The 21,638-nt window shown below is 42.8% G+C and overlaps 1 protein-coding gene across 1 annotated transcript; it reads left to right on the forward strand.

Moving 5' to 3' along the window:
* Positions 1 to 209: 209 nt before the first annotated feature.
* Positions 210 to 9,959, forward strand: LOC132403173 (extracellular calcium-sensing receptor-like). The gene is made up of 7 exons (XM_059986532.1): positions 210 to 402; positions 2,964 to 3,084; positions 4,360 to 4,690; positions 4,890 to 5,723; positions 6,290 to 6,517; positions 8,828 to 8,951; positions 9,046 to 9,959. Exons 1-7 carry the CDS (start codon positions 210 to 212, stop codon positions 9,957 to 9,959), a joined length of 2,745 nt encoding a protein of 914 aa, XP_059842515.1.
* Positions 9,960 to 21,638: the final 11,679 nt, after the last annotated feature.

Consider the following 21,638-nt stretch of genomic DNA (forward strand, 5'->3'; position numbering starts at 1 on the left):
TGATGTGGGAGGTCAGGGACACTGCTGGTGCCTCCGGCTGCTACAACTGTGAAAAGTGTATCCAGGTCTAGCTCTTGACGGATCGTGTTGGGGCACTGGAGAAGCAGCTGGATGACCTCAGGTTCATCCGTGAAAACGTGAGTTTTCTGGACAGGACCTACAGCGAGATCATTACACCGAAGATACCGGAAGAGAGAAGGGGGGCGACGATGAGGAAGGGATGGAAGCTTGAGGTACAGGAGACCCCGGGGGATGTGCCTCTTGAAAACAGGTTCACCCTCTTGGAAGACACTGCCAGTCTGGGAGGTGGACAGGTCTGCGAGTCAAAAATTGGCACTGAAGCAAAGCCGAAGAGACAGACGTCAGGCAGAGCCATGGTAGTAGGGGATTCCATAGTGAGAGGTACAGAAAGGGGTTTCTGCGGAAACAGGTGGGATTTAAGTATGGTGCGTTGCATCCCTGGTGCCATGATCCAGGACGTCTTGTCCGATTGCAGGGCATCCTCAACGGCGAAGATGAACAGCTGGAGGTGGTAGTGCATGTCGGCACAAATGACGTCGGGAAGAAGAGGAAAAAAATTCTGCAGCGTGACTTCAGATAACTCAGAAGAAGGCTGAAAAGCAAGTCCTCCGGGGTGGGTATCTCCAGTTTGCTTCCAGTTCCTCGTGCTGCTGAGAGCAGGAACATGGAGATATGGGATCTCAATGTGTGGCTAAGGAGCTGGTGCAGCAAGCAGGGTTTTATATTCTTAGACCACTGTGATCTGTTTTGGGGTGAGGGTGAATTGTAAAAAGGAGACGTGTTGCACCTACAGGCGGAAGACCAACATTCTGGCAGGCAGGTTTGCCTCTGCTACACGGGTGTTTTTAAAGTAATAAGTGGGGAGGGGGGGAGGAGACAAACTGGAAATATAAGGATGGAGTTAAAGGGAAAGAGAGAAAAGGAATGGTTAAGAAAGACAACAGAATTGATGGGCCGGAAAGCTCAAGAAGTGATCGGAGAGTATGGCCAAATGCAATACGGATCGATGTGTAAAGCGAGGGGAGTAATGAATTAAAAGCATTATACATGAATGCACGAAGTATAAGAAATAAAGTGGATGAGCTTGAGGCTCAGTTGGAAATTGGCAAGTATGATGTTGTAGGAATAACAACGACATGGCTGCAAGAGGACCATGTTTGGTAAATGAATATTCAAGGGTATACGTCCTATCGAAAGGGCAGACAGGTGGGCAGTGGGGGAGTGGTGGCTCTGCTGGTGAGGAATGAAATTCAGTCCCTTGCGAGGGGTGACATGAAATCAGGAGCTGTAGAGTCAGTATGGATAGAACTGAGGAATTGTAAGGGCAAAAAGACCCTAATGGGAGTTATCTACAGGCCCCCAAACAGTAGCCTGGATACAGGGTGCAAGTTGAATCAAGAGCTAAAATTAGAATGCCGCAAAGGTAATGCTACGGTTGTAATGGGGGATTTCAACATGCAGGTAGACTGGAAAAAATCAGGTTGGTACTGGACCCCAAGAAAGGGAGTTTGTGGAGTGTCTCCGAGATGGATTCTTAGAGCAGCTTGTACTGGATCCTACTAGGGGGAAGGCAATTCTGGATCTAGTCTTGAGTAATGAAGGAGATTTGATAAGCGAACTCGAGGTAAAGGAGCCATTAGGAGGTAGTGACCATAATGTGATGTTTAATCTGCAATTTTAGAGGGAGAAGGAAAAATCGGAAGTGTCGTATTACAGTTGAATAAAGGGGACTATGGAGCCATGAGGGAGGAACTAGCCAAAGTTGACTGGAAGGATACCGTGGCAGGAATGACAGTGGAACAACAATGACAGTTATTTCTGGGAGTAATACAGAAGTTGCAAGATCAGTTCATTCCAAAGAGGAAGAAAAATTCTAAGGGGAGTAAGGGGCGACGGTGGCTAACATGGGAAGTCAAGGACAGTATAAAAATAAAAGAGAACAAATATAGCATAGCAAAGATGAGCGGGAAGCCAGAGGATTGGGAAACTTGTAAAGAGCAACAGAACATAGAAAATAGAACATAGAATAGTAGAACGCATTACAGGCTCTTCGGCCCACACTGTTGTGCCGACCATCAAACCCTGTCTCCCATATAACCACCCATCTTAAATTCCTCCATATACCTGTCTGGTAGTCTCTTAAACTTCACTAGTGTGTCTGCCTCCACCACTGACTCAGGCAGTGCATTCCACGCACCAACCACTCTCTGAGTGAAAAACCTTCCTCTAATATCCCCCTTGAACTTCCCTCCCCTTACCTTAAAGCCATGTCCTCTTGTACTGAGCAGTGGTGCACTGGGGAAGAGGCGCTGGCTGTCCACTCTGTCTATTACTCTTAATATCTTGTACACCTCTATCATGTCTCCTCTCATCCTCCTTCTCTCCAAAGAGTAAAGCCCTAGCTCCCTTAATCTCTTATCATAATCCTTACTCTCTAAACCAGGCAGCATCCTGGTAAATCTCCTCTGTACCCTTTCCAATGCTTCCACATCCTTCCTACAGTGAGGCGACTAGAACTGGACACAGTACTCCAAGTGTGGCCTAACTAGAGTTTTATAGAGTTGCATCATTACATCGCGTCTCTTAAACTCTATCTCTCGACTTATGAAAGCTAACACCCCATGTCTACCTGTGAGGCATTGTTATGTGTTATTTTTACTGTATTTAATTCGCAACACGGAATTTGCCTTCCAGCTTAAATGATCACTTGGTGACTCGCACATGAGACTTATCTCAGTGCTATATTCACTCGGGACGTTGGTGATTTTCTAGCAGCCGCAGTTTCCTATTGAGAATATCTTCTTCCGTATTTAAAGTCGGACTCGTGTTTAGAGTCAGTAATAGTACACAAGAAGACTATTCGATAGTCGCTATCTTTATTTCTGCAATGTTTCTCTTTGTTTTGGGAGTCCTGGTAGGATCGGCTTTTCCTTTGGGTTTAGATGCGCCAGGCTGTCGGCTTCGGGAAAGAATCCAACTGTCTAACATATCTAAGGATGGGGACGTTGTACTTGGTGGGTTATTCACTGTGCACTTAAACAGCTTCCAGCAGATAAATTCATTCACCAAACGGACTGAAGAAAAGAAATGTAAAAGGTTTGTTAACTATCTGATCGGTTGTGGCTTTGATTAATCGCTCTGTTGTACTCTTTCAAGAAAAAATTTACGATGAAATTTTATAAAGTAGTTTTCTACTTTTTTTCACTGATCTCCGAGATAAATCCAAATGGGAAAATCTGCACCAAGCATCTTATGTTGCGAGATACCGACATTTTCTGCCCATTAATGTTAATGTTGTCGCCGATACGTTCAGTGGACACATTATTACGTCACACCTGTAATGAATAAGGTGGACACTGAGTTCTTGGCTGAGATCTGCTGCTGCCGTAGCCTATGCACTTCCAGGTCTGACATGTTGCAAATGTATAGATACTCCTCTGCACAGCACTTGGCAACGATTGGTTGTCGGAGTTACTCTCGCCTTCCTGTCAGCTTGTACCAATCTGGTCATCCTCCTCTATGGTCTCTCATCAACAAGGTGCTTTCACCCATAGGACTTCCACGCATTAGATTTTTATGTTCATCGCACCAATCACTGTATACTATGTGGAACTTTGTGCGTGAAGTAGGAGATCAGCAGTTTCTGGGATAGTCAAACCACCCTATATGGCATCAACAATCATTTCACTGTCATAGTCACTGAGATCACATTTTCCTCCATTCTGATATTTTGCTTGAACAACTAAACCGCATGACAATGTTTGCATGCTTTTATGCGTTGAAGTGCTGCCAAGTGATAGGTATTAAGTAGTAGTTGTGCAGGTGTATCTAATGAGTTAGCCAGTGACTATAGATTCAGATGGTTTGGTGAATGTGTTATGGGACTAGGTGTTCACATCAGGAAACCTGAATATTGTCAATTAAATCAAAAAATAAAGGACACCATTATCTGTAGTTGTAACAGTAATAATTTCGCAAAACAAAGTATCTGAATGACTGTAGTCATCAAGGGATAGACTTACTATTTTGACATTTATCTAACATGAAACCACTGAAGTACTGTATTGACACTGGGTGGTGCTAGGTCTAACAACCCAAAAGAGAACAAAACAAAACCTATTGTTTGCCATCCCGATCCATTATGACCGGTTCGTCTGGCATTATTAAAACATGGCATGGAATTGTACCAGAAATAATCTACAACACGCGTAGTGGATTTTAGTTAATCGGTTTTGTCTATTGATGCAGGAGAGTTTGAAGCGTTTATTGAAAGTAATATATCTAGGAAAATAAAAGAATACTCTCTGAATCCATGACGTTATACATAACTATAATAAACCAATTCCAATACCAAAACCAACCTGTGGTGGTTTGCAGTTTTGATTTAAAGGGATTCCGCATGTTGCAGACCATGATTTTCACAGTTGAGGAAATAAACAGGGATGAGAGACTTCTTCCGAACATCACACTGGGTTACAGGATTCACGATGACTGCAACACCCCCGAGATTGCGACAAAGGTTGCTCTAGCTCTGGTGAATGGGCAAGAGGAAATACTCGTGGATCAAGTATGTGACGGGCCTGTCCAAATTTCTGGAATCGTTGGTGGCGCTGGGTCCTCCGCGTCCATCGCCGTTGCAAGGACAACCGGACCTTTTCGAATACCACTGGTAAGATTTGGTTAAAATTATAGTGGCTACAGTGACGCAAAAGGAACCAACTTTTTTTTTTAATCGACAGAACCAGTGAATTAGATTTATTACTGATATCCTCTAGAGTTTGAACATTCTTCATTCTATTTAATGTATAATATTTCGCTCTGTCACGCACGCAAATTAACCAACACGCCAACTATCTGATTGAATGCAGGTCAGCTACTTTTCTACGTGTGTATGTCTCAGCGATAAGACCGAGTATCCAACTTTTCATCGAACTATCCCAAGTGACGATCATCAGTCAAAGGCGCTGGTGCATCTTGTTCAGAAGTTTGGGTGGACCTGGATTGGAACCGTTAACAGCAACGATAACTATGGCAACTCGGGGATGAGAGCCTTTGTCGAAGCTGCTGAGGATTTCGGGCTTTGCATTGCCTTCTCCGAATCATTTCACAGAACGGACTCTCCGGAGAAGATAACCAGGGTAGTGCAAGTGATGAAGGAGGCGACCACAAAGGTCGTGGTGGCCTTTGCCGGACCTGGCGAAATGCGCATTTTATTTGCAGAGGTTCTACGGCAAAACCTCAGCGGTGTGCAGTGGGTGGGCAGTGAGGCATGGATTACAGCAGACTTCGTCGTTGTAGATAGTGGTCGCCGCTTCCTTACCGGGGCAATCGGAACTGCTGTGCGTGCGCAGGAAATTCCAGGGGTGCAGGACTTCCTGCTCACAATCCATCCTTCCCGATTTCCCGGTAATCCATTAGTGCGGGGGTTCTGGGAAACCACCTTCGGCTGTACTCCCAGTTTCGAAAAGGCGACCAACGAAGTTGGTTCACTTGGCATGCTCCCACAGTGTAGCGGAAATGAGAGTCTGCTTCAGATTAACAATGCCTACACCGACCTGACCATGGACGGGAACTCTTACATTGTATATAAAGCGGTGTACGCTTTTGCTCATGCGCTTCACGATATGCTTTCGTGTGAAAGTGGCAAAGGGCCATTCCCGAACAAAACTTGTGCACGTCTTTCAACCTTCAAACCTTGGCAGGTAGGGATTTGAACTTCATCCTTTATAATGTAGACTGCTTTCAATATAGCTGCTGAAATTTTGATACTCAGACCAGGGTATTACTAATACAGTAAACGGTAGGGCACTGACTTATCAAAAATATATACCTTGATTTACAAATGCACATTTCGTTCATAGTGGCCGCACAAGTAGACAGTGAGGCTGAGTTCCAGGGACAGTTTGGATCTGCATACCTTGCAGTGTTGGAGAATGAGGAGTGAATTCAGTGAACTCTAGAAATCATGAGGGGTATGGATGAGGTGGACTGTATTAGTCTTTTCCCAAAGTTTTGGGAGCCCAAAATTAGACGGCAGATACACGCTAAGAGAACAGAGATTTTAAAAGAGACGAGAGAGGCTTCACAAAGAGGGTAGTGATATCTGGAATGGGCTGCCGGGGAGCGGTCCAGGCAGGTGTAATTAAGAGACGTTATGATAGTTCAATGGACTGAAATATCTTGGAGAAGTAAGACAACAAAATCTTGAAGACAAAATCTCTTCTTATGTGCAGGAAACTTAACTCAATCTGTTTAATTCCATTTTTAGCTCCTCCATTATATGAAGTCAATTTACTTCACAACAAAAGTTGGAGAGAAGGTGCATTTTGATGAGAAAGGCAATCCAACAGCCGCTTATGACATTGTAAACTGGAAAATTAATGCAAATGGTAGCCTTGAAGTTCGGACAGTTGGATATTACAACGGATCAGGTCCTCCGGGTAAAGAACTTGTGTTGAACCTACATCAGATTGTCTGGAGCGGTGGTAAGCGTCAGGTATGGTTGTCCATTCCAACTGCCCGATTTTGCCAACAGTTAGATTGTAATTATCCATGTTATAATACCAGGATATTGTATTCAACAGCACAAGTAAAGCATACTTACATACATTGAATTATGGTGTTGAAATACTTAGTGAAGGATTTTATTTCAACCCAGTCATCACGTTGATTCTGTGCATTAATCCTAGAGACTAAATTTTGGAGTACAGTAAAAGGTAATGACATTAATTCCATTCAGTAATATTTTAAAGCAAACTTAAGCTATATAACAAACTTGCAGAAAATATTAAGTCACAAGGTAGGTAGACGTCATAATTTGAAAATGAAGCATTGCTAAAGAATTCAAGACTTTCCTGTCCAGTTGTTACTCTTTCCATCACTTCTGTGTTCCCCATGCAGCGGGCTACCCAAGAACCTCTGGTTATGGGCAGTAGTGGCAATTCCACGCTTTAGGATGACATAGAATGAATTAATCATTCAAAAACAGGAAGATAGAAACAGCCCTGACAGGGCAGAATAGGGACTCCGGTACACGTATAAACTGCTCTCCAAATCTACTAAATTTCTTTTAATTTCAAAGTTCTCAGTTCAAATTTACACTGGTTAATATTTGAATAGTTCTTTTATGAATATTGAAGTCAGCATGAACGGTTAAAACGTTTACATAAAAACTAGTGAACATGGAAAAAGTTGGGAAGTTTCCATGGAGTTTTTATCTAATGAGGAAAATGAAAGGCTATTTACAGCAAAACGCTGCTTGTAGCATCGGCTTTCCTGCATTGGGTTAAAACGGATGCACCACCATCCCAACACTCACAACACCAGTCAACAGTCCGTGACTCCGTGAACACTTCTCCCATTACATATTCTGGAGATTTAACGTGGAGATTTGAGGTGATAGATTTCTTAACAATGGACTGATGGCGTTTCTTCTATTAAGAACACAGAACATAGAATAATACAACACCGTACGGGTCTTTCTTCTCTCGACGTTGTGCGAACATTTTAACGTAAACCGCGATCAATCTACCCTTTAATTTTAACATTGCCGATAACCTTCCATTCTTATTTTTTGTATTGTGTCTATCTGAGTCTTTTAACTTTCCCTATTATATTAGCAGTTATCACCAATCATGCAGTGCTTTCCATTCGCTTCCCATTCTCTGTGTGAAAATACTACCTATGACTAGCTCTCCACGAAAATGTCGTCCATTTATCTGAAACGGATGATCTGGGGCAAAAGATATAACTTCCCTGAATATTGGGTCTTGATGTCCATTCTATGTATGCCTCTTATAATTTTATACAACTCTATGAAGCCGCCTCTCATCCTTTGTTCAAAGAGAAAAGCTCTAGTCTGGTCAACCGTTCTTTGAAAGGCATGTTTTCTGATCTAGATACCGTTAAGTAAAGCACGTTTTACACCAGCTTTGAAGTTCCCGCTTGAAATCTATAATGAGGAGACCGGACATAAACGCAATGCTCCAAATATGATCTCATCAGAATTTTATAGAAATGCAACATGATCTCGCTGCATTTGAAACCAAAACGATAAACAAATGAGCAAAAGTGAAAGTTTAAATAAGGCATATTTTGATCTGGATGTCTGTGAAAGTTCCAACATTTATAGTTCATCCCGAATTGCCCGACAATGGGATTGTATTTGTAACCATTCCATGGGAAGCCATGTTGATAGCAAATGACTTGCGTACCAATCTTTCGAAATGGGTGAAAACATCGAATGGGCAGCTTTTTTGGTAACAATCGATAATGTCGGTTTTACTTTTCTAACCTAAATTTGAATACAACATGTATTATGATGGTTATGTTTAAACCCCATCATTGGCTTGTTATCACAACATTGTAACCGCTTCAGCATTGTCCTACACTATATAACAAAGCTGTATAGAATTGCGAAGTGTGTAAGTAGAGGGAATATGCACTAATCTTTCTAATGGCTGAAAGATAAACCACAGAATGACACAGATAACGTGATGTGGAAATTAGCTAATTATGCTCCTCCTGTGTATTGAACGTGGACGAGCACAATACAATCAATTCATCGTCTTTGAAACGATCTTCGATACGTATCCGACAGCAACTCTGAGAGTTGGAAAGTATAGAAAAGTGATAACATTCAAGGAATATTAGATGTAGTGTTTGTCGGAACTGGTAAAAAGGTTAAGTTTCAAACGCTCTGTTTCTGTAAAAGTAACAGGGTCACAGACTAATTCCACACATTTGGAAGGCAGACGGTACATTCCTTTTGAAAATATCAAAATATTGTTTCTGTTTTGTCTTCAAGATTCCCCGGGCAGTCTGTTCTGAAAGTTGTTCCCCGGGCACAAGAAAGATAACCAGGAAAGGACAACCAATTTGCTGTTTTGACTGCAAGTCCTGTGCGGATGGAGAAATAACTAACACTACAGGTGAACGAAAATACATGTTGGAATCTAACATTTACCCTAAGAGATTCCTGAAGTGTCCCCTCAACAATGAAATGGTCACATTTGTTTTTCACAGACTCGGCAGACTGTATCAAGTGTCCTCCCCTGTACTGGTCTAACGATCAGAAAGATCAATGCATCCCGAAGAAAATAGAGTATCTGGGTTTCACCGAAATCCTGGGCATGGTGTTGGTGTTATTCGCTCTGATTGGCGTGTGCATGTCTGGACTGACAGCGGGTCTCTTCTTTAGACATCGAGACACACCTCTGGTTAAAGCTAACAACTCTGAGCTGAGCTTCCTCCTTCTATTTGCACTAAGCTGCTGTTTTTTATGCTCGGTCACATTCATTGGCGAACCGTCACACTGGTCCTGTATGTTACGCCGCACGGCGTTTGGAGTCTCGTTTGTCATGTGTATCGCTTGTGTTCTGGTCAAAACCATTCTGGTGCTGACGGCATTTAAGGCAACACATCCCAGCAGTAACAGGATGAAATGGTTTGGTCAAAGACAGCAGAGGATAAGTGTCTTCCTCCTGGTGTCCGTGCAGGGTTTAATATGTGTGTTTTGGCTGCTCATTGCGCCGCCTTTCCCCGTGATCAACACTAAATATTACCGGGAGAAGATAATTTTAGAATGTGATACAGGATCCTCTGCAGCTTTCTACTTGGCCTCGGGTTATATCGGTCTATTATCGTGCATTTGTTTTGTCCTCGCCTTTCAGGCGCGGAAGCTGCCAGATAACTTCAACGAGGCAAAATGTATAACGTTCAGCATGCTCATCTTTTGTGCGGTTTGGGTCACTTTTATTCCGGCCTCTGTGAGTTCTCCTGGGAAATACACAGTGGCGGTTGAAGTGTTTGCAATCTTGGCCTCCAGTTTTGGATTGCTGCTCTGCATTTTTGCACCCAAGTGTTTTATTATTGTAATCACTCCGGAGAGAAACACCAAGAAGCACATTATGGGTAAAGTGGATGAGCGGAAACTTTAAAGGATGCGCATCCGTATGTCCGGGCCTTTAACACTATAGAATTGCAGAATCATAGAGAAATACGGCACGGATACTGACACTTCGGCCATGGCAGTCCATGCACATTTTATTGCCAAGCCAGCAAATTGCAAATATCCCCAGATACTGGGCCACTCCATGTACCTGTCCAAGTGTTTTTAAATTATACAATTGTACCTTCTTGTTCTCGTTATCTGGCATCTAGTTCGATAAACTCACAACTCTCTTTGAAGAAGCTGCCATTCAGGTTCCTTTCAATCATTCCCCTCTCACTCAAAATCTATATTCACTAGTTTTGGGCTCTCCTAACATGGGAAGGATTGTTGTCCATGCTTTTCCTAATTTTAAGCAATTGTATAGGCTCGAGCTGTATTCGCTTCCGTGAAAATGAGTAAAGATCTAACTTGGCCAAACTGTCCGAAAGCTCGAGTCCTGGCAACATGCTCGTATTCCTTTTCAGTTTAGCTACAGTTTTACTATAACAGAGTGACCAATACTGGAGACATTGCTCCATGTATATCCTCACTAATGAGTTATACAAATGAAACTTAATGTCCCGACTCCGATACGCGGCGCCCTATCTGATGAAGCACAGCGTAACAAATGCCTTTTAACACCATCTGACCGTTAATACTTCTGCTGTCAACCTACGACACAATTGTACCTTTAGATTCTTCTGTTCCATGTCGCGCTCCATTGCTCTGCCATTCGTAGTTAAAGTCCTAGCAGCAGACACAGAACCTACAATTTATCCACTCATTGGACTGAAATTAGTGCTTCAAAATGATAATTTAGGATAAAAACCATGAGTTGATAGTATGGATTTTGTGAACGGTCTGCAATAAATAAACGTAGTAAGAACAAATGTAAGATTTCTATATAATTTGTAATAGTTATGCACTTAGAAAAAAACGTAACCATCATCGGCTCAATAACGTATCCACCTGATGTATTCAGAATCAGAGTCATTGAGGCAACGAGATCTACAACACAGAAATAGGCAATAGTTCCATAGGACGTAGGGACAGAATTAATCCATTCGATCTTCAAGTCGTCTTGTCCATTTCCGTGTCTTCTACCCAGAACCATAAGACCACAAGATCATAACGTATAGGAACAGAACACGGCCATTTGTCTGCGTCCTCTGGTCCGTGACTCTCTCACTATAGGAAACATCTGAATCCAGAGATTAGAGGCCCAGAGTAATCAATGCTTTTCATATGACAAGTCGTTCAATCCCGGAATCTTGGTGACTTAACCACCTAAAGACCTTTGAGTTTGCCTGGCAACTTTTTCCTCTGTAACAGCAATGTCACTCATTCCTATTTCCTGACTCCCATGGACGGATTGGTTTAAACCACTGCCAACAATTCCAGCCCTCAGGGATATTGGTCACACCTGCACCAGAAGAGGTCCCAGTTGTCCAGAAAACTGAAGTCTTTGAGCCATTCCAATTCTTCGGACATGCATTTATCCATCACCTCATTCTATTCCTGTCCTCACTGTCATGTTGCGCAGGCAGAAATCCCGAATTGCGGTCCTGCTTCTCAGTTTTCTTCCTAACTCACTGTATTCTGTTTTCAGGATTTCTTCAATTTTTGTACCTATTTTGTTGGTACAAGTATGTATCATCTTCCCTTTTGAGGATTTTGTGGACGCATAAATGAACATCACTGACCCTGGCACCTGTGAGGCAAAGTACCATCCGTGTTTCCTTTACGCGCCCATAACCTTGGCTATCTGTTCCTGTGACTATAGAACCACCTCTTGCTGCTGCCATCCTCTTTAGTTTTCTGCACTTTTGAACCACGGGTCAAGACTCAGTGCCTGAGGCACGGCCACTGTTGCTTCCCCCAAGTAGGCCCCCAAACAGTGCTGAGATTAGAATACTTATTGCTCCTTCTCAGCCTCAATCTCTTGCATAAGCCCATCTATCCCGCTCCCACCCCCACGCAATGCTTTACGTATCCCTTCATGCCCTAACCAACCAATTTTATTTTCTCTTTGATTATCTTGCTAGTTACGTCGTGTGATCTTGTCTTTAGACTAGTTCAACCCCTTTGGAACGCATTTATCCCGTGCGTTCGGAATTGCCTTAAAAATGTTCAACCATTGCTGCTCAGCAATTATCCCTATCAGTGTTCGTTTCCAATAATCTTCGGCTAGATACTCTCTCATACCACCATAATTCCCTTTACTCCACTGTGATACTGATGCATCCGAGTTTAGGATCTCCTTCTGAAATTTCAGGGCGAATTCGATCATATAATTGTCACTTTCCCATGAGGATCATTTTACCTTAAGCTCTATAATTAACTCACAACAGCAAATCCAGAATAGCTGATCCTTAAGTTGGCTGAACCACGAGCTTGTCTAAAAAGCCATCTCGTAGTCATTCCAGTAACTTCCGCCCTTGGGATACAGCCCCAATCTGATATTCCTAATCACCTGCAGACTAAATCTCCCATAGTTATTAAAACATTGCCATTTTGGCGTGGTTTAGATTGTCCGCTGTAATTTGTAGACAACCTCCTTACTACTGTGCAGGAGTCGGTATATAACTCCCATCACGGTCGTTTTACCCTTGTAGTTCTTTAGCTCTACCGAAAACCATTCACCACCTTCCGACTTATGTCACCTTTGTAATAATTTGATTTCATATTTTACCAACAGAGCCACGCCGCAGCCTCTGCCAACCTGCCTATCCTTTACGTATAATATTTATCTTTCGATGTGACCAATTATAATCCTTTTTCATCCATGATTCCGAGATGCCTACAATATTATACACGCCAATCTAATACTGCGCTACAAGTACACCTGCTTTATTCCATAATTTGAGCAGGTTGAAATATAGCACCGTCAGTTAGTATTCACCCTTTTCGATTTTGTCCGCCTTTAACGTTGCAATTCGTGCTGTGGACTGCACTTATGACCTATCATCAGCGTCGCTTTGCGCAGAGTCTCAGTGCACATTGTCTTTAATAGTAAACCAACCACCTCATCATCAGCACTTTCACTCCGGTTTCCATCTCTACCAGATTATTTTCATCCCACCCTAATAACTCTCTCTTCCAAACCTGTCCGCAAGGGTTTTGGACGCCGTTTAGTTCAGGTGTCACCTCTCCATTTTGTGCAGTTCGTACTTTCTTCATGTTCCACTCTAGTCTGTAAATAACGCTGAAGGTCATGTAAAGAGAGAATCCATTCCATAATTAATCACAGATTAGATTGCTCCAAGATAGCTGGAGGCAACTGCAATTTTGTTCTGCATCATTTCACACTGCACGGCCTTCTTTGTGGCGTTAACCCTTAGTTCGAGGCACAAAGTCCAAGACCTGAGATTCTGCTGACAGATGGCGCAGAAGATCAGTGCTTTTCCATCCTGTCGTAATAATCCCACAGTCTAGTGATTCTTACAGAATCATTGCTACTGCCTCTACAATCTCTTCAGCCACTTCATTCAGAGCCCTGGTTCAGTTGGCCTAACTACCTTCAGATATTTCAGTTTCCCAAGAACCTTCTCCCCCGTAATGTCAACATCACACACTGCATGATCATTGACACTATTGAATTTCCACTACATTGCTAGTACCTTTTACAGAGAGAATAACGTAATATATTTACTGACTTCGTCTGCTATTTCCCTGTCCTTCATTACTACCTCTCAGTATCGTTTTCCTGCTGTCTGATATCCTTTCTTGCCTATCGTTTACGCTTTATGCATCTGAAGAAACGTTTGGTATCCTATTTCATGTTATTGTCTTGCTTAATTTCGTATTCCATCGCTTTCTTCGTAGTGACATTTTTAGTTGTCTTCTATTAGTTTTAAAAGCTTCCCAGTCCTCCCACTTCTCACCGATTGTTGCTCTATTAAATGCCTTTGACTTCAATGTTGTATCTGATTTCTCTTGTTAGCCGGAGTTGTATCATTTTTGCATCATAATACTTCTTTCAATTTGCGATGTATATCCATACCTTCCGAATTCCAGCCTTTTCTGCTCTGCCGTCATCACTGATAGTGTTGTTTTCTTGCCAGCTCTGGCCAACACCTCTTTCATAACACTCTAATTTCCCTTAACTCACTGTAATACTGATATATAAGACTTTAGCTTCTCCTCAAATTTTAGGGTGAATTCAATTTTACTAAGATCTCTTTCCCATAAAGATTCTTTTACCTTAAGGTCTCCAATCAATTCTGGTATTTGCACAACATCCAGCCCAGAAAAATTGATCCTCTAGTGCGCTCAACCACAAGCTGCTCCAAATAACCATCTCGTACCCATTCTCGAAAATTTCCCCTCTTAAGATGAAGTAGCGACTTAATTTTCCCAATATACCTGCCCTTTTGGAATGCATTTCCTATCTGCCGTAGTATTTTGTGGACAGCATTTTTTTGCTCGGGATTGAACTGCTCACAATACTCCAGGTGCTGTCTGACTAATATCTTGTTAACCTCAGCCCTCATTTTTTGCATATACGTATATTCTAGATTCGCGAATTAAATAGTAAGATAGCATTTACTGCCCTGCTCTCCTTCCAGCTCATGTCCCTTTCCAGGCAACTTTGGCCAGTTCCCTGGTCCTGCCACTGTAATTTCCTTTATTCCTCTGAAATATCGACACGTTGGAATTTATATTCTCCTCTGAAATTTCAGTGAAATCAGATTCAGATCAGATTACGATTCCGATTCAGTTTATTGTCATTTAGAAACCACAAAGGTAATGCAGTTAACAAATGAGACAACGTTCCCCCAGAATGATATCACAAAAACGTATGACAAAACAGACCACACCAGAAAGTCCACGTAACGTTTGGCAATCCCCAATCCAGAGTCCGGAGAGGCTGCTGCGTATTAATACTGCGGTACCGTCTGGCGCGTTTCCCAGAAAGGAGCTCCAAAACCACTAGACAAAAACAATATCAAAAACTAAAGCTACAAGACCTGCACAAAATCACATAATTACAACACATAGTTACAACAGTGCAAACAATAGCATAATTGAAAAAAAAAACAGACTATGGGCACAGTAAAAATAGTCCAAGATGTTAAAGGACTTTAAGTTCAAAATCAATCACCACAGTTTCCATAAGTCCCCAGGGTCCCGACAGACTCGCCATCCCACGCCGGCGGCAGAAGGGAGTACCCCCGCTATGGACTTCGAATGTGCTGCCCGACTCAGCCTCGCAGACGCAGCACACACTGAAAGCGAACTGAGTCCGTCGAAAAGACTCCGAGTGTGTCGAACCTCCGAGCCGACGACTATCCCCTCCGGCACAGCTTCTCTGAGCACCATCCTCTGCTAAGCGTATTAAGACGGCCCCGCCAACGGCCATCGGCAACACGACCCCGAGGACTGTGGGCCTGTTCTTCCAGCTGAGCCCCGGATCTCTCAGCAGCAGCAGCAACGAAGAAGGTCTTCTTGGATTTTCCCGATGTTTTTCCGTGCTTCCACGTCCGCTTTCAATCGATTATGATTGCGCACGGCACCCCACTTCACAAATAACAGATAATCAGTTCTGGAGTGGCCGCTGCAAGCTGCGTCGCGCCGCCATCTTGGATCAAGTTCATATCAATCATATTGTGATCTCAATTCCCTTATGGTTCCTTAACCTTAAGCTCCCTTATCAGCTCCGTATCGTTGCACAACACCCAATGCAGCACAGCCGATCCCTTAATGTGCTCAACATCAAGCTGTTTTAAAGAGCCATCAGTTAGGCATTCACCAAATTCACTCTCTTGAGGTCCAACACTGTCTTGGTTTCACAATCCACTTTCATGCTAAAATCCCCAATGATTATCATGACATTATCCTTTTGTCATGCCTTTATCATCTCCTGCTGTAATTTGTAATCCACATCCTTGCTGCTGTTTGGAGGCCTGTATACAACTGCTCTTCGTGTCCTTTTACCCTTGCCATTTGTTAAATCAACCCATAGACAATCCACACATTCCCATCCTATCTCATCCCTTTCTGATGATTTAATATTATTTCTTATACACATATTCTAGTCCTCTTTATACGAAATTTCCCTCCATACTGCACCTGGAGATTAATCTGTACGAAATGCTGCACAAGGGTTCCCAAAGCAATATGCCCCTGGGATTATCTGTGCATAGTTCCCTCTGTCAGGTGCTGAAGAACACATCTGCCACACTGACTTTCATGAGCAGGGGAATGTGTTCATGAGATATGGTATTATGTTACATTGTTTAAAGCATGGGTGATGGTCTATTTGGATTACCGTACACAATTTTATTTACCCTGTTATAGGAAATAATCAAAGAAGATTAATGAGAACGTCGTGAGCAGATGAATTGTATGGGGAGGTTGGGAAAGCTAGAACTATATTTCTCGGCGTGCACGAGACAGGCGATGGCATAATAGATCCCTATACTTTCAAGAAGGTGTTGACAGGGTGAATACAGTCATTCGTTTTCCCGTGGAAGGACTTGATAACGAGAGTGAACAGGTTTTAGGCTGAAGCAGATTTAAAAGTGATGTGCGAGTCAAATTCTTCAGATAGAGGTAGCCTTTATAATGACCCAACTGGAAAAGTTGTTGAATCGGGTGCAATAACAATATTTATAAGATATTTGGATACTCATATGTATCCAGAGAGTCATATGGTTCTAACGTGAGCCAAATAGACTGGATCTAATGGACGCCATGGTCGGCATCGATGCGTTGGGCAAAATACATGGATGTGTTTGTAAAGAGCAAACACGAGGAAATCTGCAGATTCTGGAAATTCAAACAACACACACAAAATGCTGGTGGAATACAGCAGTCCAGGCAACATCCATAGGAGAAAGACTGTCGACTGCCCAACGGGATCACACTACCAAGCACATCTTTCCGTCTTCCCCTCTTTCTGCTTTTCGCAGGGATCACTCCTTACGCGACTCCCTTGTCCACTCGTAACACCCATCCCTTCCCACCGATTTCCCTCCTGGCACTTATCATTGTAAGTGGAACAAGTGCTACACCTGCCCTTACACTTCCTTTCTGACCACCATTCAGGGCCCCAGACAATCCTTGCAGGTGAGGCGACCCTTCACTTGTGAGTCAGTTGGTGTGGTATACTGCGTCCGATGCTCCCGGTGTGGCCTTTTATATATTGGTGAGACACGACGCAAAGTGGGAGACCGTTTCTCTGAACACCTACGCTCGGTCCGCCAGAGAAAGCAGGATCTCCCAATGGCCACACATTTTAATTCCATGTCCCATTCCCATTCTGATATGTCTACCCACGGCCTCCTCTACTGTCAAAATGAATCCATACTCAGGTTGGAGGAACAACATCTTATATACCGGCTGGGTAGCCTCCAACCTGATAGCATGAACATTGACTTCTCTAACTTCCGTTAATGCCCCTCCTCCCCTTCTTACCCAATCCCTGACATATTTAGTTGTTTGCCTGTTCTCCAATCTCCCTCTGGTGCTTCCCCCCCTTTCTTTCTCCCGAGGCCTTCCGTCCCATGATCCTTTCGCTTCTCCAGCTCCGTATCACTTTCGCCAATCACCTTTCCAGCTCTTAGCTTCATCCCACCCCCTCCGGTCTTCTCCTATCATTTCACATTTCCCCCTCACCCCACTACTTTCAAATCCTTTACTATCTTTCCTTTCAGTTATTCCTGACGAAGGGTCTCGGCCCGAAACTTCGACCGTGCTACTCCTTTAGATGCTGCCTGGCCTGCTGTGTTCCACCAGCATTTTGTGTGTGTTGGATGTGTTTGTGCTGTGTTACTCTATTACTGCAAATTCTCGGTGGCCATAATAAACAACAGCAGGGAATGTCAGGTATTTATGATGATATTTATATAAAAGGTGGAAGGCACTTTGGGAGCACACAGGAAGACTTTACTCCAACTAGTACCATACATGGTGCTAAGGTCAAGGGGCAGGTTCTAGAGAAAGTAGGATTCGATGACACCTCATCTCTGCAGCTGGTGGGCGATGTTGATACATCACAATGGAAGTGAAGACGGAGGAAACCTACGGTAATGAGGGATCCCCAGTGGACGTGCATGTCAAACTACTGGACCCCGATCTCTGTCTGTTAGGAACATGTGGTGGCTGCCCTTGCAGCATCGCAGGGACATGTGTTCTCCAATAAAAAATCACCTGAGCAGAATATGTGGATACAAGACTGGTCTAAGCTGCAAGTCGAGGTACTACCAAGAGAGAACCCAGTAGAAGAACAAAGCACTCGAGTCAATTATCGCAGAGCTGCACCCATGTGACTGATTAGCACACTCATCTGTACGCATTTGAATTGTTGTAGGAAGCCGAAGCACTCGGACAGAAACATTGAAGTCAGAGTGAGAATGTACAAACTCCTTACAAACCCTGTCCGAAATGAACCCAGGTCATTGTTGCTAAAATATGTTTGGATCGTGTGGTGGCTAACCTTGCATCAGCCTTTGCACCTTAAACAATGTCACACATAGGTGTTCTCCATTAAAGGAAACTACTTGGAGATCCTTTAACGGATCATAATTGACTCGTGATCGTACTACTCAGAGGGGTATATTGGATTACTCTAACTCGTGTTACACATGCTCTTTCGTTCTCATGAGAACGTAAGACCATACAATCTAGGAGTAGAAATAGACCATTTGTCCCATTGCATCAAGTCAGATCAATTTTTCCTCTCGGCTCCAGTATCCTGCTTTCTTCCCTTGTCGCATAATGACCTGAACAGTGAACAATCTAACAACCTCTGCCTTTAATATACGTACGTTGGCCTCCATAGCCGCCTGTGGGAAAGAATTCCACAGATTTACCAATCCCTAACACCAAGAAATTCATACTTATTTCCACGCTAAAAGGACGTCCCTCTATTCTGCAACTCCTAGACTAGTCCAGCACAGGAAGCATCCTCTCTACGTTCATTCGGGCCTTCAACGTTCGATAGGTTTCTATTAAATCACCCATAATTCTTTTGTAAGATAAAATGCTCAAACCTGCTCACAATACTCCGAGTACTGTGTCCTCAACAGAGCTTTATAACGTCTGAACATTACATCCTCGCTTTTATATTCTTGTTTTTGTCGTCGGCTCATGGTGATTGTATGGATATTTGTCAGTGTGGATATCGTATTCATGGTTTCATACGGAAGTAGATTGCCAGACCTTTATTCCAAGAAGATATTGCTGATTTCCTGTTTGGGACCAGTTCGGATTGGTACCCAGGGCCATCCAGTGATGTCACGACAACACCAGCCAGGTCATATATTCCTATCTTGTTGAAATGAATGCTAACGTTACATTTGCTTTGATCACCACTGAGTAAGCTTGCAAATTAACCTATAGGAAATCCTCGGTGATCGGCATTCAACCACATAACCATATAACAATTATAGCACGGGAACAGGCCATCTCGGCCCTTGTATCCGTGCCGAACGCTTACTCTCACCTAGGCCCACTGACCCAGACTCAGCCCATAACCCTCCATTCCATTCCTGTCCATCTACCTGTCCAATTTTACTTTAAATGACAATACCAAACTTGCCTCTACCACTTCTACTGGAAGGTCATTCCACACAGCTACCACTCTCTGAGTAAAGAAATTCCCCCTCGTGTTACCCTTCAACTTTTGCAACCTAACTCTCAAGTCATGCCCTCTTGTTTGAATCTCCCCTACTCTCAATGGAAAAATGCCTATCCACGTCAATCCTATCTATCCCACTCATAATTTTAAATACCTCTATCAAGTCCTCCGTTAACCTTCTACGCTCCAAGGAATAAAGGCCTAACTTGTTCAAACTTTCCCTGTAACTTAGGTGCTGAAACCTAGGAAGTATTCTAATAAATCTTCTCTGTACTCTCTCTATTTTGTTGCTATCTTTCCAATAATTCGGTGTCCAGAACTGTACACAATACTGCAAATTCGGCCTTGCCCATGCCTTGTACAATTTTAACATTACATTTCAACTCCTATACTTAATGTTCTGATTTATAAAGGCCTGCATACCAAAAGTTTTCTTCACCACCCTATCCACGTGAGATTCCACCTTCAGGGAACTATGGAACCATGTTTCCTAGATCACTCTGTTCTACTGCATTCTTCAATGTCCTACCATTTACCACGTATGTCCTATTTGGATTATTCCTACCAAAAATGTAGCACCGCACACTTATCAGCATTAAACTCCATCTGTCAGCTATCAGCCCACTCTTCTAAAAGGGCTAAATCTTTCTGCATGCTTCGAAAACCTATTTCATTATCCACAACACCACCTACCTTAGTAGCATCTGCATACACACTAATCCAATTTACCACCCCATCATCCAGATAATTAATGTATATAATAAAACACATTGGACCCAGTACAGATCCCTGAGGCACATCACTAGTCACCGGTCTCCAACCTGACAGTTATCCACCACTACTTTCTCGCAACTCACATCCAGCCCCTGTTGAATCCATTTTACCACTTCAATATTAATACCTAACGACTGAACCTTTCTAACTAACCTGCCGTGCGGAACCTTGTCAAAGGCCTTACTGAAGTCCATATAGACAACATCCACTGCTTTACCCTCGTCGACTTTCCCGGTAACCTCTTTAAAAAATTCAATAAGATTTGTCAAACATGACCTTCCACGCACAAATCCATTTTGACTGTTCCTAAACAGACCCTGTCTATCCAGATAATTATATATACCATCTCTAAGAATTCTTTCCATGAATTCGCCCACCACTGACTTCAAACTAACAGGCCTATAATTGCTAGGTTTACTCTTAGAACCCTTTTTTAACAATAGAACCACATGAGCAATACGCCAATCCTTCGGCACCATCCCCGTTTCTAAAGACATTTGAAGTATTTCCGTCAGAGCCCCTGCTAATTCTACGCTAACTTCCCTCAAAGTCCTAAGGGAACATTCTGTCAGGATTCGGAGATTTATCCACTTTTATATTCCTTAAAAGCGCCAGTACTCCCTCCTCTTTAATTAACATTGTTTCCATAACTTCCCTACGTTTCCCTAACCTTAAACAATTCAATATCCTTCTCCTTACTGAATACCCAAGAAAAGAAATTATGCAAAATCTCCCCCATCGCTTTCGGCTCCACACATAGCCGTCCACTCTGATTCTCTAAGGGACCAATTTTATCCCTGACTCTGCTTTTGCTATTAATATAACTGTAGAAACCCTTCGGATTTATTTTCAATTTACTAGCCAAAGCAACCTCGTATCATCTTTTAACTTCTCTAATTTCTTTTTTAAGATTCTTCTTACATTCTTTATATTCCTCGTGCACCTCATTAACTCCATGCACCCTATATTTATTGTAGATATCTCTCTTTTTCCTAAACAATTTTGCAATATCTCTTCAAAACCATGGCTCTCTCAAACTTTTAACCTTTCCTTTCAACTTAACAGGAACATAAAGATTCTGTACCCTCAAAATTTCACCTTCCAATGACCTCCATTTCTCTATTACATCCTTCCCATAAAACAAATTGTCCCAATCCACTCCTTCTAAATCCTTCCGCCTCTCCTCAAAGTTAGCCTTTCTCCAATCAAAAATCTCAACCCTGGGTCCAGTCCCATCCTTCTCCATAAATATTTTGAAACTAATGGCATTGTGATCGCTGGACCCGAAGTCCTCCCCAACACATACCTACGTCACCTGACCTATTTCAT

Source organism: Hypanus sabinus, chromosome 2 (assembly GCF_030144855.1).
Source record: "Hypanus sabinus isolate sHypSab1 chromosome 2, sHypSab1.hap1, whole genome shotgun sequence".
Classification (NCBI taxonomy): domain Eukaryota; kingdom Metazoa; phylum Chordata; class Chondrichthyes; order Myliobatiformes; family Dasyatidae; genus Hypanus; species Hypanus sabinus.

Excerpts from the sequence above, each read along its gene's own strand:
- LOC132403173 (XM_059986532.1), top strand. The coding sequence starts at position 210 with ATGAGGAAGGGATGGAAGCTTGAGGTACAGGAGACCCCGGGGGATGTG. Across the intron at positions 403-2,963 it reads AGGGGATTCCATAGTGAGAG|ATGCGCCAGGCTGTCGGCTT; the intron begins GTACAGAAAGGG and ends CTTTGGGTTTAG. Across the intron at positions 4,691-4,889 it reads GACCTTTTCGAATACCACTG|GTCAGCTACTTTTCTACGTG; the intron begins GTAAGATTTGGT and ends GATTGAATGCAG.